A 20,476-nucleotide genomic window follows, 5' to 3' on the forward strand; every position below is an offset into this window, starting at 1 on the left:
AGTTGTTTAATTTTATGAACAGTTGACAACTCCTAGATCACATCATTAACATGATACGTCGAAATTGGATTGAGTTTCACCACCTCATTCGACTGTGAGAGATTGCAGCGATTCTGGCCCCAGTTTTACGATAGTATTGACATTCTTGTTGTCCATCCTGTTGGAACCCACCAGTTAGATCTTCGTGCTCGATCAACGTCATGCACAAACAAAAAAACTTTGAAAATTTATACCCGCGTGCAAGTTCGGGACCTTGACATGTATCAGATGGCTGAAGCGACGCAAACCAAGCTTGCATCAAACGTGTGAGCAAAATTGCGCCACGTTTCTCAAAAATGAGGTCGCGATTCTCCCGAGCCGAGGATTCACTTTGGTTCAACAACGACGACTCAAATGTCTGGAAGCTCATCCATAACATCCACCGTGTATCTTAATTCGATCACTGTCGTCTGGGGCGAGGACAGGTTACCCTGCACGCGAGACAAGCTCGGCTGCTTCGGTCAACTGAAAATCCGCGATGACTGTCAGCGTATCATCCACGCTGCCGAGGAGAGTCATCAACGCACATGCCGTGTTCGCATGCGTGCCAAGTTCTTGGACGACACCATTGCTGTCGAAGATGAAGCGTTGTTGGGCTGGTAAGTGCATCACCTTTCCAATTAGACGTTGGACGAGGGGCTCGTTGTCCAGGAGGTGCGGAAACAACAACGATATCGACTTGCGCGACATTCGCAAGTGCAGCGTCGTTTCGATGTGGACAGTGGCAGTGGGCGTCAAGGATACCAATTGCACGTTGTGGAGCTCCATCGAAAACGCTTCGAACGTGCTCATGTAGAGCACCCACTGCTCAAAGAGTTTGTCACGCCCGACTTTGCCCATGATAACGAGGTCTTGACTCATTGCGTTGGTCAAATAGGCAAACTGACTCTGGTGCCGCGTCGACGTCGGGTCCAGGTCATATCCTTGATCAAAAAGACGAAAGTACTCTGTGCTGAGCTTGCACTCGTGATCAAACGTTCGAAGGGTGTGGGAAACGGCCAGTCGTATCGTTTCCGCGCGCCCCTCCATGCGGGCCACATCGTTGTGCAGATGTAAGACGGCCTGTTCCAGGCGGTCCGTCAACGCCTTTTGGTCGGCACGGTAGCGTCGCTGGTTGAGCTTGCTTTGAACGCGCCTTTTAACTTTCTTCACCAGGGCCATCTTCGCGTCGGTGGCTCTCTTGATCAAGTCCACGTCGGCCATGACTTGATGCACCCTCACGACGTCCATGCGCAGCCACTTCTTCAACCACCGACCGGCTGGATAAAGTCGTAAATGTGACTTCTCGCGTTTTACGAGCGAACCAATCACCGTGCAGTATTTTATTTATTCCGGCGAGACTTGCCATCCTGAGTTGTTTGGAGTCGCACATGGGACATGCGCCCTCGCGACGGCCGCGCCGCCTTTGCGGCCTCTTCTACACGAAGGCCACGACCACCGCCCTGCCCCCCGTTTGACAAACCAGGTAGTACAACCGTGTCGAGTCGTTTTCGAAGGGCATTTCCGGAAAGAACGTCCTACCAGGGCCAACATGTTGAGACATTTTGGCCCGTTTGAGCGTTGGGTGACTTGTGCAGAGGGTCCGTCACTATTACGTTGTTCCATCTCACATGAGTCAAAGCAAAGTCGAATCACGTTGTACAATGCGAACAATGGAACGACGAAGCCAAACGAACGACCCTAGGCGGTCGCGTTGTTCAGCCACTTGACGAGCTGAGGCGCGTCGCGGCGATAGCAGGCCGCCTTGGTGCGGATGTTTTCCAACGTCGTGTCCAAGCGACGCTTGTAGGCGGATGTCTTCTTGTCATGAAGGAAAGTTTCTGCTTCGATCGCTTTCTCTTCCGATTGGAAAAATCCAATCGTCAAACACACGAGCGAACCCACCTACGCACAGACATGACATGCGCCTTCGGCATTCGATCGAGTGGTTACCTTGCTTGGAATGTACTTGTCGTTCAAGCGATCCCAGTTCTCTTGGATATACTTCCACGTGAACTCGGCGCCGCCCGCCCGCGCAATACCAGCAAACGCGTACTGGATGTCTTGCGCACGCACCTAGAAAGGATCGTCCACGAACAAGCTGTCGACTGAACAAGGCCTCACCTTGCCGCTCAATGCCCACTCGAGGGTGTCTTTCCACTTGGACTGGATCGCCCCAAGGCCGCCCAAGCAATCGTTCTTGACTTCGGGAGAATTGGACGATTCGTGCAGCGCGCGCAATTGCTCGTACGCTGCTTCTTGCAAATGCGTGGCGGCAACTCGAAAGATCACTGCACGCAGGTCAGACGTCACACGAGACGCACTACACAGTCTGGTTGAGTCGCCGTCAGATGCGGGGACATGGTACTCAGGGTCGGTGACAAGGGTGCGGAAGTGAACCACTGCCTCTTCCAACACACCTACGAAACAGACGACCGGGGTTAGACGAGGGCAGGGCATGGGAAGAGTGCACACCAGAGTCCTTGGCCGTGCCCAGCATGCGAATGACTTCGCTGCGGAAGAATGCTGTCGACTCTTCGTCCGAGTCTTGCGTGAACCAGCCCAACCGCGCCAAAGGCACGGCGTAAAATTGGCGCACGTACGCTTGCAACCTACCACGCATCCACCATCAGGACGGAGTCGACATCAAGGGATGGGCTGTACTTGGAGGAGGCGGCGGCGTCTTTACGGATCAATTGGCCGTAGAACGTCAAATGGGTCGACAAAGACTTCCAGATGAGGTAGCTGGGGTCGTTGGCAAACGCACGACTAAAGTTGAGAGCGCTCGCGACGTCCAACTTGCCAGCACGGGTGAGGACAAACGCATTGTCCAAAAGACACATGCGATCCACGTCGCTGAGCACCAGGTCTACTCGTGCAAACAATTCGTAACATCGATGGAGACGACGTGTGTGTGGCGAAACAAACCTTTGCAGGGGTGCTGTAGCTGGTACCACCCGTCAGCATCGTAGTTGTCAATGAAGAATCCTTGCTGGAGGCAGTTGAGCTTGACCCATGGGCTGTCGGTGGGGATCTTGGACACGACCGTCTGCGGGGCGTGGATTTCACATGCAGCGTTGCGGTGGGGGCGATCCTTGGCAGACCAGATGCCCAGACGCTTGAGTTCGGGGCCATGGCCTCGATCGACCAGTCCAGTCAGTGGGAGGTCCCACCGGGAGTCGTCCGCGTCGACCACGGACGCGTCCGAGAAAAACCGAGTTTGAGCCAACTGAAATCCGTCGGCAGTGCGGCGCAGGGTCACGACAGGGAACCCGGTTTGCTTGGTCCATGAGTTCATCATGTCAGAGAGCGGCAACGACGACGCTTCTTCAAGTGCATGCCACAAGTCCACCGTCACCGCATTGCTGTAGATGAACCTGCACCCCGTGCCTGAGTATGAGTACTAGGCGTTCGAGTCCATACTTTTTCAAGTAGAGTTGGATGCCACGATAAAACACGTCCTTGCCGAGGTATTCGCACAGCATGCGGATGACGCTTGCGCCTGCCGTGATCATCCCATCAGTGCGTTGTAGAGAGCACGCACGTGCCTTTGCAGTACGAAATCGCATCAAAAATTTCGTCCGCTTCGTCCGGGTGGTTCACGTCCACTTCAATCATGTGCGAGCTAGACAACAGTTGGAAACGCAATCGTTTGACCGGTGTACCTGAGCAACGCGTCTTCGCGGAAGGCCGAGTCAAGCGTGACTTCTTGCACAAAGTTTTCCCACATCTTCCACTCGGGAAAGATGTGGTCGACTGCGTCGTACTCCATGAAATGGGCAAATCCTTCGTTCAACCAAAGGCCGGTCCACCACTCCATCGTGACCAAGTTGCCAAATCTACATGCATCGCGTCAGGATGTGATTCACCAAGCACGATCGACGACCATTGATGGGCCAGTTCATGCGCGACGGTGAGAGCCACCAGGGTGCGCTTCGCCTTGCTGCTCTTCCCCGGCTCGATCAACAACGATGTCTCGCGATACAACACGCAGCCCCAGTTTTCCATCGCCCCAGAGGCAAAGTCTGGGATCGCCAAGTTGTCGAGCTTCTTTAACGGGTACGCCAATCCAAACGCGTTGGTGAAAAACGACAGCGACCGGGTCGCCACTGCATGAACGTGGGTCATCTTGACTTGCGATCGTCGAAACAGTACCGTGCAGAGCAAATTCCCCTTGCGCCCCCTTGCCCAGTGGCGTGTAAATGTTGACTAGCACGCCTTCGGCCGTGAAGTCGGACACGACGTCGAATTCGCCGACCACAAGTGCCACCTACCACACATATGTCCGCTGCACAACTGTCGTTGCCATGCAAAGAGGTACCAAATACGTCGACATAATGGGTGTTTCAGCAAAGCGCCACACTTTCTCGGGCCCGCTGGCCGTGGACGGTCGCACTGACGTGGACAGCACGTGCATGTTGGAGACTGCGGTAAGGTGCGCGGGGGTCGTCATAGAGATTTCAAACTTGGCTTTGATGGCGGGCTCGTCCCAGCAAACGAACGCTCGACGGGCATCGCACGCTTGAAACTACACACAAGTGTCAAGACAAAGAGGCGTCACACGACTGGATGGACGTACTTGCGACGCTGCCATGATGCGCTTCGTGCCTTCATGCACGTATTCGCTGCGATAGAACCCACGCAAAGCGTCGTTGAGAAGCCCCGAAAAGGACAGGTGAATCGACGCGGTTGTGCCACCAGTCAATGTTTCGGCCAAGATAAACGTGATGGTCTGGTCCTCCTCGATGAACCGTGTTTCCAAGCACGTGACGGCAGTGCCATCCTCACGCACCACCTTCACAGAATGGACCCATAGTTCAATCGCATGACACGTGATCGTGTTGGTGTCCGCGTTCACGGAGATCAACACTTCTTCGCGGCCTTCGAAGCGATATCGCGTCAGGTCGATGACATCGTAATGCAATGTGTACTAGGACATCGCATAAGTCTTGATGAGCATGCAGGCAGCACCGGGAGCGCACCTTGATGGGTTTCACGTTGGTTGGGAGGCGGGAGAACTCCTGTGCCATCATCGACGACACCACGTTGGAACAAACGAGAATTGAATGTTTGCACCACCAAACATCAAGTTGATTCAAATTATCTGGATGCGATCAAAATAGTGCTATGGATGGCACTCGGTCAAACAAGGGTTGAACAAGGAGCGCAAGTGAAGTATTGTGCCGGGCAGCAGGACTACTCCGCGAGACGATGGGCGGATGACTAGAAGCGGTTCCCCATGGAACTGCTATCGCCGCCTTTACATACTGCGTTTGTGAAGGAATCATTGGCGCACCATGGCTTCGAGTTACTACTTCACCGTACTTGTCTCCCAACTTGACCAAGCATCCAACATACATTGACGAAGTATATTGTATCCACTCCAAGGATGACAACAAATATACCCACCAAACCGTTTTGCGCATAAACACTTTGGTGAGATATTGTAGAATTCCCCAAGAAAAATTATGTGGCTCAACGGATCGGGATGGTGGCGTGCGATGGCAGTTCCATCGTTTCCAAGTCGTTTCACCGCCCATGGCGCATCTCTTCCCCCGAATGAAGCTAACAACGGTGCTGTGGAAGGGTATGTCCAAGGATAATCTCAAGCAGCACAGATACTCGAGCTCTGCGGCGGCGATTTGGAAATCCGCCCAAGCAGTGTGCTTTGACGTGGACAGCACCGTGTGCAGCGAGGAGGGGATCGATGTCCTGGCAGCGCATTGCGGTCAAGGGCAACGCGTCGCAGCTTGGACGACAAAGGCCATGAACGGAGGCGTGAAGTTCGAAGATGCTCTTGCGGCGCGTCTAGACATCATTAAACCGTCAAGAAAGGACATTGCCGATTGCCTGCGCGTCCATCCACCGCAGCTCACGCCTGGCATTGAAAGTTTGATCAGTGGACTTCATGCGCGCAACATCCACGTTTACTTTGTCTCGGGTGGCTTTCGCCTCATGATCGCCCCGATTGCCGACCGACTGCACGTCCCATCCACCAACGTCTTTGCGAATACGATCCACTTCGACGCGAACGGATACTACGCCGGTTTTGATGACACCGAGATGACATCTCGAGACGGCGGGAAGCCGCGCGTGTTGGAAATGTACGACACAAGCGCGCTAAAGTTATCTCTCCACTCAAGTCAATGTTGTAGGTTGAAGAAGGCGCATGGGTACAAGACTGTCGTCATGGTGGGCGACGGAGTCACCGACATGCAAGCCAAGCCACCCGCGGATCTCTTCGTTGGATTCGGCGGGGTCGTGGAGCGCGATGTTGTGAAGAAAAACGCAGACTGGTTCGTCAAGGACTTTGCCGAGCTGACCCAAGCTCTCCCTTGAGTCATCCTGCACCGTGAATTTGTCATAATCCACGACAATTTTGACAGTTTCAAAAGGCGTTTCTTGCTATGGCGGCGTTGCAGGCGCCGACGCTGCAGTGTGTCCAAACTTCCAAAGCATGGAGCATGCGATGCACGTGGGCAGACGAGTCGGGCGATGTCTCCTACTCGCTCGATCTGTTTTCGTGCAGAAGTGTTTCATCCTCGACCACAAACATGCCCCCAGGAACGTACACTATGCACACGCTTGACATTCCAGATGTGTCCGTGCACAAAGTCACTCCTGCAAGTCCCATTGTGTACGACATCGTGCCACCGCCAGTCCATGGCACAGTCCAAGCGTACTTTGTCCAGCTGCGAGCGTCGACTCGCGACGGCAGCGACTCCATCGTCAGGTCGTGGAGTTCACATCTCGACGATTGACTTAGGCCGTTTCTGTAGCGAGGCGTCTGACGTCCTTCGTGTGATTGAATCCGGTAAGTGCAGCTTCCACGTCTTCCCTCCACTCCTTACATGCCAGTCAACTTGTTGAGGAGACATGGACGTACATGACGTTGTGTTTGCCGCCCAACGCTCAGGCTTTCGAGCGCTTCTTTGCTTGATCCAGCAATACCCGCAGCACGTCAACGTCGCGTCATATGCCACCGCGGCCATCGTGCGCATCATGGAAAAGCGCCGCCAGTCAGAAGACTCGCCAGCTCACGACGACAAGTGGAGTGCCTCCTCCGACGATAGCGACGACGATGTTTGCGACCACAACGCAATGCACAGCTCCGAGATCGTATCCGATTTGGTCGACATCGTGCTCAAGCGCATGGAAACGTTTGCAAGCGACGTCAACATGCAGCAATGGGGCACCCGAGCTGCCAGTTGCATCCTCATGCACGAACTCAACAAGCCCGCCGAGACACTTTTGCAAGGTATGTGCTTCCATGCGTCCCAATGTGGTTTGATTGCCCTGGCATGATCACAGGAGTGGTGGCAACTACATACACGTACGTACATTTGGTTCTTCGCGCAATGTCGAAGTTGTGCGCGAATGCGTCGATGGCCTTGTGGGGGGCCCAGGACCTGGCGAATCTCTTTACCAAGCACCGTGAGCTCCGTGACGATGGCAGGCTTTCCACCCACACCACGGACATGTTGTTGTTGCTATCTAGGACAGTTCGTCAGTGTCATGGCGGAGCGAGGAGGCGTCGAAGTGTGTGCCGACGTCATGCGCGCACATGAAGACAACTTGCTTATTCAGCGATGGGGCGGCCAGGTCGTGCTCTTGTGTGTATTCTGGGATGGTACAGTGTTCTGTTTTGGCGGACGATCTCTTGACGGTATCATTCCCAGCCCGATTGCAAGAAGTGGCCAAAGGAGAAGGACTGCTGCATCTCAGCACCCGCGTGCTGGACGATATCAGCGATGAATCTGGTGGGTTCGATCAGCATGATGACATCCTCTCCGAGTAATCATGCGCGGCACGTGCAGATGCTCGAAACAATGCCTTGATGGATATCTTGCTCTGCCTTCGACTCGTCATGGAGAACGTGGGCAAGATTCACGCAAATAACTCAGAGTTGCTCGTGAGCCGCTACGACGATGGCTCGTTCGCTTCGATCATCTCAACCGACGTCATTCCAAACTCTCTCGGGGGCAAGATTCGACATCAAGCTGCCGTCACCATTACTCGATTCGTCCGCTATATTGTCTCGTCCAAACGGATGGAGACTGGAGGCGGGGGCTCGCTCCTCGCCGTCCTCCGACTTGCCCTCGCGCGTCGATGCGAAGACGGCGACGACCATAAAGCAGAAAACTCATTTTGAGCTTGACTGATCTGATTGGTCCGTTATCACCCAATCATTGTTGCCAGATGGGGAAGTAGGCCTGAAAGCCGAGACGCACGACATGCACAGCGCCGTGAACCAAGAGCTCGCGGCCAAGTTGGTGGACGTGGCATACGTCCGCCAAGGCAACGAGGCCCTCAAATCACGAGAGAAGCAAATAACATCGCTTCTGGCGCATAGAAGGCTGCCGGAACACGGCTGGGACGACCTGGCGATCCAACTGCTGCTGCACGAACTGGCCCAAATGGACAGCAACAACTTTACACACAACGTCGGAGCAGGCGAGCGCGAAGCTCGAGTGGCGAGCTCGCTTGTTGCGAATCGATGCTTTCACTTGGCCCATGGCGTTGGCCGATCTGGCGACATCTGTGCCATTCAACCCAAGGCGGCTGGGTCGTCCTTGATGGTGCAAATCACCAACCTGCTCGTCAAGGACATGCTCCATGTCGCAGGTGCGTTATTGCGTGCAGGTTCCGAGTGCTCTAGCTCTCATGGACAGGCATCAAGAATGCAAAGTGCGCGATCGTGCTACCGGTCGCTACCGGCATGGCCATGATGCTTGTGCTCCTCACCCTACAACTCAATGCACGCAATACGGGGCACTCTACAAAGCGCTATGTCTTATGGCCTCGCATTGATCAAAAGTCATGCTTCAAGGCTATGGTCACTGCAGGTATATAATCTCGTTGTAGCAGCAAAGTTCGCGCAACGTTCTCGTAGGACTGGAACCTGTCGTTGTCGAAAACGTTTTGGTCGGCGACGAGTTGCGCACCGACCTGGAGGTTTCCAAATGCAGCGTACGAGTCTCGTTCAGGAGCGCAATTTTCTCTAGGCCTTGGAAGCCAAGATCAATGAACTCGGCGCGGACAACATTCTGTGTGTTTTGTCCACGACCAGTTGCTTTGCGCCGCGGGGGTACGATCGTGTGGACGAAATAGCCCAGATCTGTCAACGTCATGACGTTGGTATGCCATTATTCCTTGGTGTGGTGTCCCATGCCACCGACAGGCCACGTGATCAACAATGCGTACGGCGTGCAGTCGTCCAAATGTACCCACTTGGTCAACCAAGCCATGCGAACCGGGCGCGTCGATGCGTGCGTCCAAAGCACAGACAAGAACTTTCTGGTACTGCCATCTCGTTAGAGTACGCGATGCACTCAGAGTCGAGTGACTCGGTAGGTGCCTGTGGGCGGATCCATCCTGTGTGGCCCAGACGCAGAGCTGATCCACGACATTGGAAAGGCGTATCCGGGTACATTGGACGATCCACGGCGATCCCTCACGTCGCGACAGGACGCGCCAGCAACGCCCCGTTGCTGGACTTGTTCATGACAATGCTCCACTTGGGAAGGAACGGATATATGACCCTGTTGGCGGACCGTAAAGCTCTTGTGCCGTATTTCAAGGACCAGCTGGCTCAAGTGGCCGAAGCGTGTGGCGAGCGGGTGCTGCACACTCCTCACAACGACGTACGATTCGACGTTTACGCGATGGCAACGACTTGAGACTGTCTCTGCCACGGGTAGATTTCTTTTGGCATGACACTGCAGCACGGCGTCCCATCCCCCGAAGCCACGACGTTCCTCGGCTCGATGCTGTTTTCCCGCGGCGTGTCTGGCACGAGGTACTTGCACTTGCCACTATTCGAGTTGAGTCGTTGCATGGCGATAGAGTCGTCTCAACTACCGACATCAAGACGATGGCAGGTCACGAGTTTGTTGGGTTTGGAGCCCATGTCGCGTCGTATCCATCGCCGTACTTGACGGCCGCATGTGCAATTGGCATGACGAAAGCTGTACGTCGACTCTTGTCATCTACTTTCAACGTCATGGAGAGCCCATGTTTGTGTGCCAAGCTCATTGCACTGCGTCACGGCAACGTTGGGTAGGATATCGACACGTTTGCAGCTCGCCTCCGCAAAACCCTCGTTGAATTTCACAAGACATTGCCAAGACAGCGTGAATTGCCTCCGTCGCCTCCCGACAGCGCCATGGCACTCGACGACTCGAACGACGACACGTTCCATTGACGTCGTTTTGCACAGTTGGATATATTCTTCATTTCTCTATAAGGTTGGTTGCACAAGCGAGATACCCTATGCTGCTTGCTTCTTCGACTTTTTCTTGTTGCTTCCCTGTCGCTTTTTCTCCGCTTCGCGGATTTCAACGTCCCATTCTTCGGCCAACGCATTTGCCATCGCATCGGCGGCAGCAACAGCGTCGATTTCTTGGCGGCCCTTGGCGCCTTCCACCGCCTTGGCCGTGAAGAGTTCAATGTACTTGAGGCTCTCGACCACGCGGGGATCTTCGTCGCCCACAACTTCTTGGTACAATCCAAGGGCCTTCTTCTCGTAGGATAGAGCTTCGCGGAACCCACCAGCCAACGCACACGCCATGGCCATCGCATGCAAGCACAATCCAGCTTGGTGGCGGTCCAACTCGCCGCGACGAAGCGCTTCACGGTGGCACACCAACGCCAGTGCGACGTGGCCCACGTCCTGGCACATCATACCGAGTTTATAGTACAAGACACTCGTTTCTGGAAAGTGCGGCCCAGCCGCCAATTCCAACAAGTAGATGGCGCGTTTGAGGTGGCCGACTGCTTCAGCCGTGTTCGCGTTCGCATGCAGGTACAGGGCCAAGTTCGCATGAGCGAAAGCTGTGTCGTAGTAATCGAGGCCCTTGAGTTGGGTGTACAACCCTAGCGCCCGGCGTTGCGACGAAATCGCTCCAGTCACATCGCCGGCATGGTACAAGGCGGTCGCAGTGGACGCAAGGATGAGGGCAGCATCTTCATGGGCGCCACCGCACACTTGGAACAAAAGCGACGATGCATCCTGGAGCATTTCATAAGCAGGGCCGAGGACGCCTTGGCTGACGAGGAATCGGGCACGTTCGAGCAGGGTCGCGGCGTGTCCAAATGGATGCGCTGGAAGCGAGTGTTTGACCACAGGCTGCATGCCAGTAACATGGGCCACATCGAAAGGGGCGTCCGCGTCAAAGTCATAATCGACGCTGGCCACTTGCCAACCCAATCGTTGGCACACGCGACGCAAGAGGACGGACTTGTGCACGCGAGGCGCTGCAGAGGCAGCGTCGGCCTTGGCACTGCGTTGTTTGGCAGCACCAGGCCACAGACGCAGTGTGTACCCGAATCGGCGGGCCACGTCTTCCTTGATGCGGGGCCAAAGCGTCGCGGGAGTGAGCTGTTGCTGCACCGATGGGGTCAAGCTGAGCTTGTCCAGTCCAAGCATCTCGGTCGATGGTGCAGTGGATCCCGCCACCTTGCGCGAAGAGCCCAAGAGCGCGTTGAGTACTTCGACCAGCAAAAGACCAGGGGTGCTGCGCAAGTCAGGCTGGGCCGCGAACAATGCCGACACAATGTGCTTGAGCGAGCGGGCAATCATTTCAACCTCCAACAATTCCACCACAAACTTTGACACATTGGGCTCGAACGCAGCTGCCAGGGCCGCGACACGTCCAAGGTATCGCATGTTGATACCACATGCATGCATCATATCAGTGAGGGCATTGCCGTCCGCAGGGTACATTGCGCCTCGTCGGAGATCCGCGACAAAGGCGGGGATGACCAAAGTCTGGAGGTACTTTGCTGCTTCCTTGGCAAGTGCTTCGTCCGCGGCAGCTTCCTCCGCGTCGGTCGAAGCCGGGTATGACATGAACACGTTAGCGTTGAATCGCAACGTGATGGCCGACGACTTCGCAACAGACTCGGCCTCCTTCTCCGCCGAAGTCGATTCCTCCGACTTTGTTTCCACCGAGGGCGCGGTATCCGTCGCTGGAGTCTTGGTATCTTCGTTCGCGATGGCGTCCGTTTTGTCTTTGTTCGTCTTGTATCGAGCGAAGAGTTGAATGAGTTCGGGACGCAATAGTGCCGTGTACTTGCCGGCGTCAGCACTGTCCAATTCCTGGCGGGTCTTGGCGGTCACGCCGAAGTCCTTTTGGTCTCCCTCTTCGTGGCCAAAGTAGTAATGGTAATCCTTCGGCGTGATGCGTACTAAGTCCAAAATGTACTGGCGGTTGTCGGCACCCAAAATGCCCTTGGCTTCCACAGGCCCGACCAACGACGTGTCAGCCGAAATGGCGCGGTCCGCAAGCAAGAGCACATCGCCGGCCTTTTGCATCTTGACGTGCATGTCGTCTTGGGCCACAATGGTGGCCCCGCTGTCCACAGAACCATAGATCAACTTGGACGCAGCTTCGCCTTGAAGAATGCCGGGAATGATGCTTTGGCCCACAATGCGCATGCCGAGGTAGTCGACGACTACCGTGGCCAACGTGTGGAGGCCAGCGACGTCGACAGCGTTGTACGCGCGGACGCCTTGAAGGTCGTGGTTGGCGCTCGAGTACGCGTTCTCGTGCGAGGCCTCCGTGTCGTCGTGCACGTGCTTCTGGCCCTCCACGGCGCGGGAAAAAAAGATCTGGTTGTACACGTACACCCACGCGTTTTCGTCATCCATAGGGTTGATCGGGGGAATCGATCCGTCTACAATTGCGACAGCACCGACGGTCGCAGCCTCGATAAACTCCGTCGTGACCTTGTACAAGACGCGAGCACGGACAATCTGGTCGCGCACCGACTCGTTCGGGAGCTCGCGGGCACATTGGTACTCTTCATTCCAATCCCTGATGACGCCACGTTCGTCCAGGCCGATGCTGAGCTCGTCCTGCGTGCGGTTCGCATCGTATTCGTGTTGCGCCGAGTTTTTGACCTGCGTGTTCCATTGGGGTACGCCAGTCGACGCCGTCGCACCAGCTTGCACCATGGCGTCGATCGAAGTCGCGCCAGCGGAAGCCCACGTCGCGGCCGTGGCCAAAAGCGACGCGTACAGGTCGGAAAATGTCGAAGACGCGTTGAGAAGCACGTCCACCAGGAGGTGGTGGTGATCAGCTGCCGGAAGAGGGTCAAACTTGGTGCCGACGCTTCGGTTCACGTAAAAGCCCGCCACGTGCGCCGTGATGTGGAGAACCTTCTTGTCCGTCAGCGTCACTTCGTAGTAAGCAAGGTCACCGGCGAGTTTTCGCGGGCCTGGCGGAGGGTTGAACCCAGACAAGACGATGCTTTCAACGCACTTCGGCAGCGACGACGGAAGTTCAGCTTGAGTCTTGTCGTTAATTTTGGAAGGTGTGGCAGGAGTAGAGGGTTGCTTCTTCTTCCCCTTCTTCGACGACGCAGCATTTGAAGCAGTGGCTTTCGTGTTGGATTCGACAGGAGGTTGGAGCGCCACAGGAGAGTAAAACGCCGACAGAGTAGGTGTGATGGGCACAACAAGGCCTTCGAGCTTTCGATGGATTTCCTTCAGCTTGGCGAGCTGTTCTTGAGTTTGCTCCTTGGCAGATTTTTCCTTCGCGGGAGTTGCTTCCGGGGTGACAGGTGTAGGGGCTTTGGACGATTGCTGGGGAATCGGGGGGTTCGCCAAAACGTCACGTAGGCGCTTCACTTGGGCGCGTACTTTGCGAAGGTCGTAACGGTCCAACACAATGCGAGTGTGGAATTCAGTCGTCGACGGATCCAACAACGCAGTGTATTCACCAAATTCGACGAAATCATTGAGGGGCACCCTAGAGCAGTCCACGTTGAGTCAGCGCGTTCAGCATTGGGATTGGCGATGTATTGAAAGCGATGCGTACCAAGTCTCAGACACCTGCAATTCGAAATGGTACGATGTGTGGTGGGCAAAGACGGGGTATTCCGAGACCATTTGACGAAGCGACATGACACTGTCGAGAGGGCTCACCATCTCGAGCAAGATGGAGTCTTTGCCGTTCGGGCTTTGCACGTGCACACTGACGGCAACAGTGCTGGGGTCCACTCCTTCGACCTGGGTTTGTTCTACTGCGGGAGAGGCGACTTCGTCTGCCATTGCTTCGCCCATTCGTCAATCGTCGGCGGAACTGCGCAAGATTGAAAATGAACGTCCACAAACCACCAAACCGTTTGCCCAGCAGTTCAAGCCGCGTATCCGGATACCGAACCATTCCACAATCGCGAACTATACAAACCTAGGTACAAGGTCGTATCCGGATTTCCATGGATTCCCCAATTGGTGTTCCATCACCGTTCAACTCTTGCATCGGTGGCGGCAACGACGAATATCGCTACATGTACCTGTCAGCATGGTAGGAGTTTGGCCCGGCAAGAGAAAGTGACTTCTGATGTGAGCTAGAGATGAGGAGCTTCGATTGGATCGGTGGAATGAAGCCTTCGGTATCTCTGCAGACATGGCGTGTGAACGCAGCCAAGGCGTTTCCACGCCCTGCACGTTGTGTGCAGCCAAACGCATGTTCTTAAGGGAGGTGCGGAGTTCGAGTTGCTTCGTGGTGTGTGTACTTACTTACCTACCTGTACAACGGAAACCCTGGGTGTGCTTGATTTGCTTTTTCAACTGAACGCACGATCACACCAATGGACCTGATCACGATATTTTGCTCATTCCACAAGCCTTCGATACAAAGCGTGCGTCATAAAAGCACCTACACGACAAAACATCCCATCACTCATGCACTAGAAAATGCGTGATCGTGCGGCGGAGCGTCAGTCCTCTTGCGAGCCGCATGAGGAAGGTGCTCGGCACTTGGGTGCAGAAGATCGCCGAGGGTTTCGGAGATATCCTGGAGATGTGGATTCCAGGGAGGTTTTATCCGGAACAGCCGGATACGCTTGATCGAAACGGCACCACCAATAAAACCATGCCTTCTGCAGGAAAGAAGTCCAAGGTGCGGAAGGTGCCCATCGGGCCACCTCCTGTGAAGAGGTAACTTCATCCATGCGTGGCATTCCAACGGAACCGTCTGACATTCCTGTAGTCGAAGACGTGCGCGGGAGCTGACGACGGAATTTCATCGTGTGACGCATGAGTTGCAACGTTTGACAGCGATCAAGGGCAAAAAGGATGCAGACACCGTGCAACGTATTCAAGAACTAGAACTCCGGTTGAAGGATATGGGTGGGCGCGAAGCATACCAAGATGCGAGCATCTTATCCACGAACCTCTTCAAGACTAGTCGCTGGGTCTTTCAACTCTTGACCAAGTTTGAGTTGCGTCCTGCTAAGAAGATGCCGCAGTTGCAAGTGCTCGAAGTTGGCGCGATCAACACCCAGTTGGTTGTGTGTCCTTGGCTAAACGTCCTCGCGATTGATCTCATTTCGAGACACCCGAAGATTCAACAAATGGACTTCTTCGACTTGGACTTAGCCAGGCGCTTCGACGTGGTCGTGTCGAGTATGGTCATCAATTGCGTGCCCACGCCAGAAAAACGAGGTGCGGCTGAACACCGGCCTACGTACGGTGGCTGACTCTGAATTCGCGCAGGTGAAATGCTGCAACGCACGTGGACGCATCTGAACGACGGCGGTCACTTTTTCCTTATGCTGCCGCTCTTGTGCCTGACCAACTCAACCTTTATGACGGTGGATCATTTCGAAAAGCTCGTGCAACAGCTCGGGTTCGTTCTTCGAGAAAAGAAAGAAACCCCAAAGATTGCGTTCTACTGCTTTCAAAAACTCCTCGACAAACCCGTCATCGTTGCAGGGTCGTGGCCCGAAAAGGTGCTGCGACCAGGGCCTAAGCGGAACAACTTTAGCGTCGTGCTGTAATGTGATCCGTCGAATGAGCTGTTTGTTTCGAATCATTGCGTTTGTTTGGATTCCGTGACAGATACATCGGCAGTTCGTCCTGCTTGCGTAGGAGCTATGCATGCCACCGTGCATCCACGTGAATACCACATGCAAGATATAGTCATCGACAAGCGCCACGAGTTGATTCCGAAACGAATGCAGCTAACTTCCACGATCATAGCTGAAACAGAGTGTGCGATGCTGTCATGCTCTCTTCCCTGTAAAATCACAATGACATCACAATGCCCGGTGCGAATTCGCAATCGGTGGGCTGTGCCTTGCACCAGCGTACCCGTCTGGAAGCACCGACGCCACAGGCAGGTGCAAGTCGCGAGGGAAGGTGACACTCGCCATTGGAACCAGCGTCCGCACGTCTGTGCCCATGGCGTCGTCATCAGCACTGGATGGGATCGTTTATCAAATCGAAACTTGCACTTGGGTAATTGACGGAAAACAAACAAACGCTGACGAACTAGACGGCGGGTTCCTCTGTGCGACGGTACTTTCGCAGCCAAAAATCCATTTGGACGGCGGTCGGACGGAGCTTTGAATCGAACGCGAGGCACTTGGTTGCGATGTCTTGGATCTCGGGGGGGCAGTCGGGGGAGAAGGTCGGTTGGAGCAGGTCTGCCATGACTAGTGTCGCAAGTTGGCGCGTTGACAACGCTGACGTGGATGACGACGTTGACATGTACGGGTGATGGCCTAGGTCCAATTCGCACATCAAGATCCCAAACGAGTACACGTCCGCCTTTTCCGTCCACGCATCGCCTTTGAGGACTTCGGGCGCAGTTATGAGCAAGGATGGTTTTGTTGCATTCGCGCTGATGCCGCTGAGCTTGGCGTCCCAGTTGTCTGCAAGCAGGATGGTGCTGGATTCAATGTTGCGGTGCAAAATAGCGGGCGAAAACGAGTGCAAGTACACGATGGCGGATGCAATGTCCAGGAGGACAGACGCTTTGGAGCGATGATGTGGACGGTGAGGCCGCCACTGAAGGATGCGATCGGTGGGGGACTTGGCCGCATCCAACGCGAGAAGCCGAGCCAAATCGCCGCGACTGAGGTGCTCCATGAGGAGACCATACCCGACAATGTTTTTCTTCGCGTTGGTGCTCCATACGACGCCGAGAAACGCGACGAGCTTTGGATGGTTCAACGTCGAGTGGAGGCGAATAGTTTGGACGAACGCTTCGGCCTCAGGGGAAATCGACGTGCCGTCGGTTGTGAGAGTCTTGAGCACGACGACTGCGTCGTTGAATTTGGCGGTGTACACGACCACTTTGTTGTTCGGGGACTGCGTCGCCTTCGACACGAGCGGTCGGAGGATCTTGATTTCGGGCAATGGAATGCGAAACTGAATCAGGTCGTCGCCCAACGAAATGCCTACAAGTTGCTCAGCAAGACTTTTTCGCACCAAGAGCTACTGCATACGCTCAAGAGCAACGTCGTCGATCATATCCCCACAATGAAGCAGCGTGGTCCCCGCCACTGTTGTAAAGTTCTCGAGCTGAGGCGCTTTCGCAGTTTCAATCGAGAATCGTTCGCTGCTCGAAAAACGAGAAAAGAAGCCGCGTCGAGACAATGCATAGCCAACGACGAGCAACACGGCCAAGACGAGCCCTCCAACGAGAAGGGCTACCATCACCCCATGGTTCCCTGCAGTTCGATTGAGCTTGGAATTGTGCAGCTTCTGGCAATTACCTCTGTCTTCCTTCCGCGCATCCGGCGCGGCAGTCGCGATTTCCATGAGCTCTTTGACGCAAACGCTGTACGTCGCGTTAATCTTTTTAGTCGCGAGAGCCGGGCAAGAAAAGTTTTCCGGTGGTGATGGAAGGGACAGATCCGTCAGGCCCGACAAGAATTGCAACATTCGCGATGACATGGTCCACGTAGCATTTCCAAGGGGGTTGTGACCCAGTCGAAGGGTCTTTATCGACGGAGGAAACTCTCCTTCGATGCGACCGATCTGGCAATTCGACACGTCCCTGGATGTGCGCCATCGTCAGCAACGTGATGATGAATTACACACAACCGACTTACAACGACACGAGGGACGATGGAAGGTTGGATGCATTCAGCACGTTCCCGTGCATGACTGTGCCAGACATGTTCCTGCCACGAATTCGTGAGGGAGGAGGTACAAATCCCATCGTGTCGGCATGCCACGTACAGCATTGTCAGGTTTCGAGGAAACACCACAGACTCTGTGGCCCACACAATCGCGTTCTCGGCAAGGGACCTGAGCACATGAGGTACGAGTAGTTCAAGTCGGCAGGACGTACAACGAATTGATCGAGGTATCGCTCCACACGTCGGGGAAGACCGTCAAGTTGTTGGCCGCCATATTTCTAAAAAATCCAAACGAGGGCATCGGCGGCAGTCAGGAGTGTAGCAGCGTTCGTACAAGGTTTGGAGAGAGGATGGAAATGGTCCAGCCAACGTCTTGATTTGGTTGTTCTGGACGTGCAGCGCGATCGCTGCGGTTTGGTTGGGATGGAGAAAGCTTCCATTGAACGTCGTCAAGCTGTTGCCAGCCATCGCCCTTGCACAGGAAATTCCGTTCAAAATTCGATACATGGCCGCTCGACTTACAAGAGCGAGACGGTCGGTGGCAACACGCCATCGAGCGAGGTCAGGCGGTTGTCGTTCAGGTACAAAGACATCAAGGCCAACGGGAGCGCCGACCCGTTGAACCTTTTAAAGCGATTCGACTGGAGCGACCTAGTTTTCGTCAACTTGTGCTGACCAAGACATGGCCGTACAGTTGAGACAAGGTGTCGGGGAGCCACGTCGCGTTCAAGTCTGCTATCGAATTTGACATGGCCACCCTGCAGAGCGGCATGAGCACCAAGTCGCATGGGCAGACCGTACAAAGTCTGGAGCGCCGGGGCGTTGTTGGACAACTTGTCCAGCGATGTCAGCAAGTTATTCGACACGTCCCTACAGCATCGCTGTCAATCCCATCTCCCACACAGGAACCGCGTACAAGAACACCATGTCGATCGGAAATTTGGTGTGACTGATGTCGTCGAGGGCATTTGACTTGAGTGACCTGCACACGTAAAGTGAGCCAAACATACGTAGCGACGGGCTTTCGTACAAAGTCTTTGCTTTCGTCGTCGCGTTGAATGCATCGACGGTAAAGTCGTCACCGAGGTCCGAGATGTTGAACGATGCCATGTTCACGTCTTCTTTGAAGCGGTCGAGGTCAAGCAGCACTTGGACCGACTTGACGGCATTCGTGAAAGGAATGGCCTTGCACGCGTCGGGGGTGTACACACAATATCGCGGCGTTCGATCGAGGACGACGAACCCCGTACTCTTCCCTGATTCGTTATAGCACAGCTTCCCCACTTCGTTCAAACTTGCCGTGTCGGAAGCAAGGTCTCCGTCGCCGCGGCCAATGCCATCGACCTCTGCAAAAACATTCTCGAACGTTGATGGAGTCGCATCGAGGCACTTGGACTCGTCGTACGGACACTTTATCGCGAGCTCCCTACGGCACATCATCACAGTCACACAATCTCTCACACGTCTTGGTGGTTATCGTACTGGTAAGCCTCTTGTCCATCGCTTGCAAGACATTCGCCAGTAACCATTGGCGCGCATTTCGCTGGCTCAAACGGGCATATCCTCGTGATGTTGGGGGAAACGAAGACATGGCCACACTTTTGAGTGAGCACGGATTTGGTTAAGCTGCACGATTGGCCTGCGGCGATCTGCATGAGTGCCGCCACCATCGCCACCCCCATTGTTCCATGCGCTTTCATCGCGTTGCAAATGCTGAAGCGGCCGATGCGTTGGGCGTGCATGACACGAGTGACCTCCTGGACCGTACATACGGCCGTTCCAGGACACATTACGTTTAATGAAACCTATTTCAAGTGCAGTACGTGATTCTGAGTAGATATGATTGGCTGCAGCAACCTGTCAATATTCGAACGGCCATGAATTACAACCCAACACCAACTCAAACGCTTCGAAATTCGAAAAGCGCATCTACATATTGTTGGAGTTGCGGGTTTTGAAGGCGCCGCAGCTCTTTCCTCGAACAATGGCTGAATGGATCTATAGAACGTATGGTTGCGGAATTGTTTCTCTTCATCATATTGTGCCGAACGATTGAGATGACATGCAAGAGAACTAGGTCGATAAGATTCACGAAGTTCGAAGATGGCCTCCCTTTACACTGATGTAAATAATGGCCACCAGCGGTTTCCCTTACTTAGTACCCTTGAGCGACGATGGCATCTTGCCCTACTCCATGCGGCTTGTTGCTGTGTGTGCCTACTGACGACGCTCAGTCGCCCTGCACCAGTCCACGAATTCGTAATGGCTACTGCGCCACATCAAAGACGGTTGCCACGTTGTTCCTGTCGTTGCCATGATACATTGAAGCAACACATTCCCGCCCCGCCGCTCCTTCAATACAGAATTGTCCACCGGTTACGCCATCTCGTCACCCCACCGTCGGCTTAGACAAGATCCTCCTGCGCTAGTGTAGGAGGATCTTGTAGTTCGTCTAAAGATTCGACGAATGAAGCAAATGCACTGTGAAGGGTCGGGCACTGGAGGCAAGTTCTGTGCCGATGCCCCCTACATACGAGAGTGCGATTTTTGTTAGAACGTATTTGCACAACATAGCCAA

At 54.6% G+C, this 20,476-nt stretch overlaps 8 protein-coding genes across 8 annotated transcripts; 4 read left to right on the plus strand and 4 right to left on the minus strand.

Moving 5' to 3' along the window:
- Positions 1 to 353: 353 nt before the first annotated feature.
- On the minus strand, positions 354 to 1,354 carry H310_01254 (hypothetical protein). The gene has a single exon (XM_008864315.1). It carries the CDS (start codon positions 1,267 to 1,269, stop codon positions 466 to 468), a length of 804 nt encoding a protein of 267 aa, XP_008862537.1. The 5' UTR covers positions 1,270 to 1,354; the 3' UTR covers positions 354 to 465.
- A 261-nt stretch (positions 1,355 to 1,615) lies between these two features.
- Positions 1,616 to 5,048, minus strand: H310_01255 (hypothetical protein; the record flags this gene model as incomplete). Its single annotated transcript, XM_008864316.1, has 13 exons — positions 1,616 to 1,923; positions 1,972 to 2,341; positions 2,448 to 2,630; positions 2,683 to 2,887; positions 2,947 to 3,395; positions 3,442 to 3,513; positions 3,563 to 3,643; positions 3,684 to 3,857; positions 3,902 to 4,127; positions 4,174 to 4,288; positions 4,340 to 4,546; positions 4,598 to 4,948; positions 5,001 to 5,048. The coding sequence occupies 12 exons, from the start codon at positions 5,046 to 5,048 to the stop codon at positions 2,095 to 2,097; spliced, it is 2,358 nt and encodes a 785-aa protein (XP_008862538.1). The 3' UTR covers positions 1,616 to 1,923; positions 1,972 to 2,094.
- A 455-nt stretch (positions 5,049 to 5,503) lies between these two features.
- H310_01256 (phosphoserine phosphatase SerB) lies at positions 5,504 to 6,412 on the plus strand. Its single transcript, XM_008864317.1, has 2 exons — positions 5,504 to 6,122; positions 6,174 to 6,412. Exons 1-2 carry the CDS (start codon positions 5,557 to 5,559, stop codon positions 6,355 to 6,357), a joined length of 750 nt encoding a protein of 249 aa, XP_008862539.1. The 5' UTR covers positions 5,504 to 5,556; the 3' UTR covers positions 6,358 to 6,412.
- Positions 6,413 to 6,572: 160 nt separating this feature from the next.
- H310_01257 (hypothetical protein) lies at positions 6,573 to 8,170 on the plus strand (the record flags this gene model as incomplete). The annotated part of the gene is made up of 7 exons (XM_008864318.1): positions 6,573 to 6,751; positions 6,798 to 6,832; positions 6,893 to 7,276; positions 7,330 to 7,452; positions 7,517 to 7,648; positions 7,698 to 7,778; positions 7,836 to 8,170. The coding sequence occupies 7 exons, from the start codon at positions 6,573 to 6,575 to the stop codon at positions 8,168 to 8,170; spliced, it is 1,269 nt and encodes a 422-aa protein (XP_008862540.1).
- Positions 8,171 to 8,252: 82 nt separating this feature from the next.
- On the plus strand, positions 8,253 to 10,222 carry H310_01258 (O-phosphoseryl-tRNA(Sec) selenium transferase; the record flags this gene model as incomplete). The annotated part of the gene is made up of 10 exons (XM_008864319.1): positions 8,253 to 8,643; positions 8,691 to 8,864; positions 8,912 to 8,973; positions 9,024 to 9,156; positions 9,200 to 9,318; positions 9,373 to 9,445; positions 9,487 to 9,662; positions 9,720 to 9,817; positions 9,865 to 9,988; positions 10,082 to 10,222. The coding sequence occupies 10 exons, from the start codon at positions 8,253 to 8,255 to the stop codon at positions 10,220 to 10,222; spliced, it is 1,491 nt and encodes a 496-aa protein (XP_008862541.1).
- A 4-nt stretch (positions 10,223 to 10,226) lies between these two features.
- On the minus strand, positions 10,227 to 14,110 carry H310_01259 (hypothetical protein). The gene is made up of 2 exons (XM_008864320.1): positions 13,842 to 14,110; positions 10,227 to 13,772 (listed from the first exon to the last, which is right to left on the minus strand). Exons 1-2 carry the CDS (start codon positions 14,084 to 14,086, stop codon positions 10,289 to 10,291), a joined length of 3,729 nt encoding a protein of 1,242 aa, XP_008862542.1. The 5' UTR covers positions 14,087 to 14,110; the 3' UTR covers positions 10,227 to 10,288.
- Positions 14,111 to 14,900: 790 nt separating this feature from the next.
- H310_01260 (hypothetical protein) lies at positions 14,901 to 15,839 on the plus strand (the record flags this gene model as incomplete). The annotated part of the gene is made up of 3 exons (XM_008864321.1): positions 14,901 to 14,965; positions 15,018 to 15,472; positions 15,524 to 15,839. The coding sequence occupies 3 exons, from the start codon at positions 14,901 to 14,903 to the stop codon at positions 15,805 to 15,807; spliced, it is 804 nt and encodes a 267-aa protein (XP_008862543.1). The 3' UTR covers positions 15,808 to 15,839.
- A 380-nt stretch (positions 15,840 to 16,219) lies between these two features.
- H310_01261 (TKL protein kinase) lies at positions 16,220 to 19,640 on the minus strand (the record flags this gene model as incomplete). Its single annotated transcript, XM_008864322.1, has 13 exons — positions 16,220 to 17,211; positions 17,260 to 17,484; positions 17,530 to 17,813; positions 17,869 to 17,940; positions 17,999 to 18,067; positions 18,111 to 18,176; positions 18,233 to 18,370; positions 18,421 to 18,549; positions 18,591 to 18,656; positions 18,700 to 18,768; positions 18,815 to 18,880; positions 18,929 to 19,324; positions 19,381 to 19,640. 13 exons carry the CDS (start codon positions 19,638 to 19,640, stop codon positions 16,301 to 16,303), a joined length of 2,751 nt encoding a protein of 916 aa, XP_008862544.1. The 3' UTR covers positions 16,220 to 16,300.
- Positions 19,641 to 20,476: the final 836 nt, after the last annotated feature.

The sequence above is a fragment of the Aphanomyces invadans genome (assembly GCF_000520115.1).
Source record: "Aphanomyces invadans strain NJM9701 unplaced genomic scaffold supercont1.2, whole genome shotgun sequence".
NCBI classification, from domain to species: Eukaryota; Oomycota; class Saprolegniomycetes; order Saprolegniales; family Verrucalvaceae; genus Aphanomyces; species Aphanomyces invadans.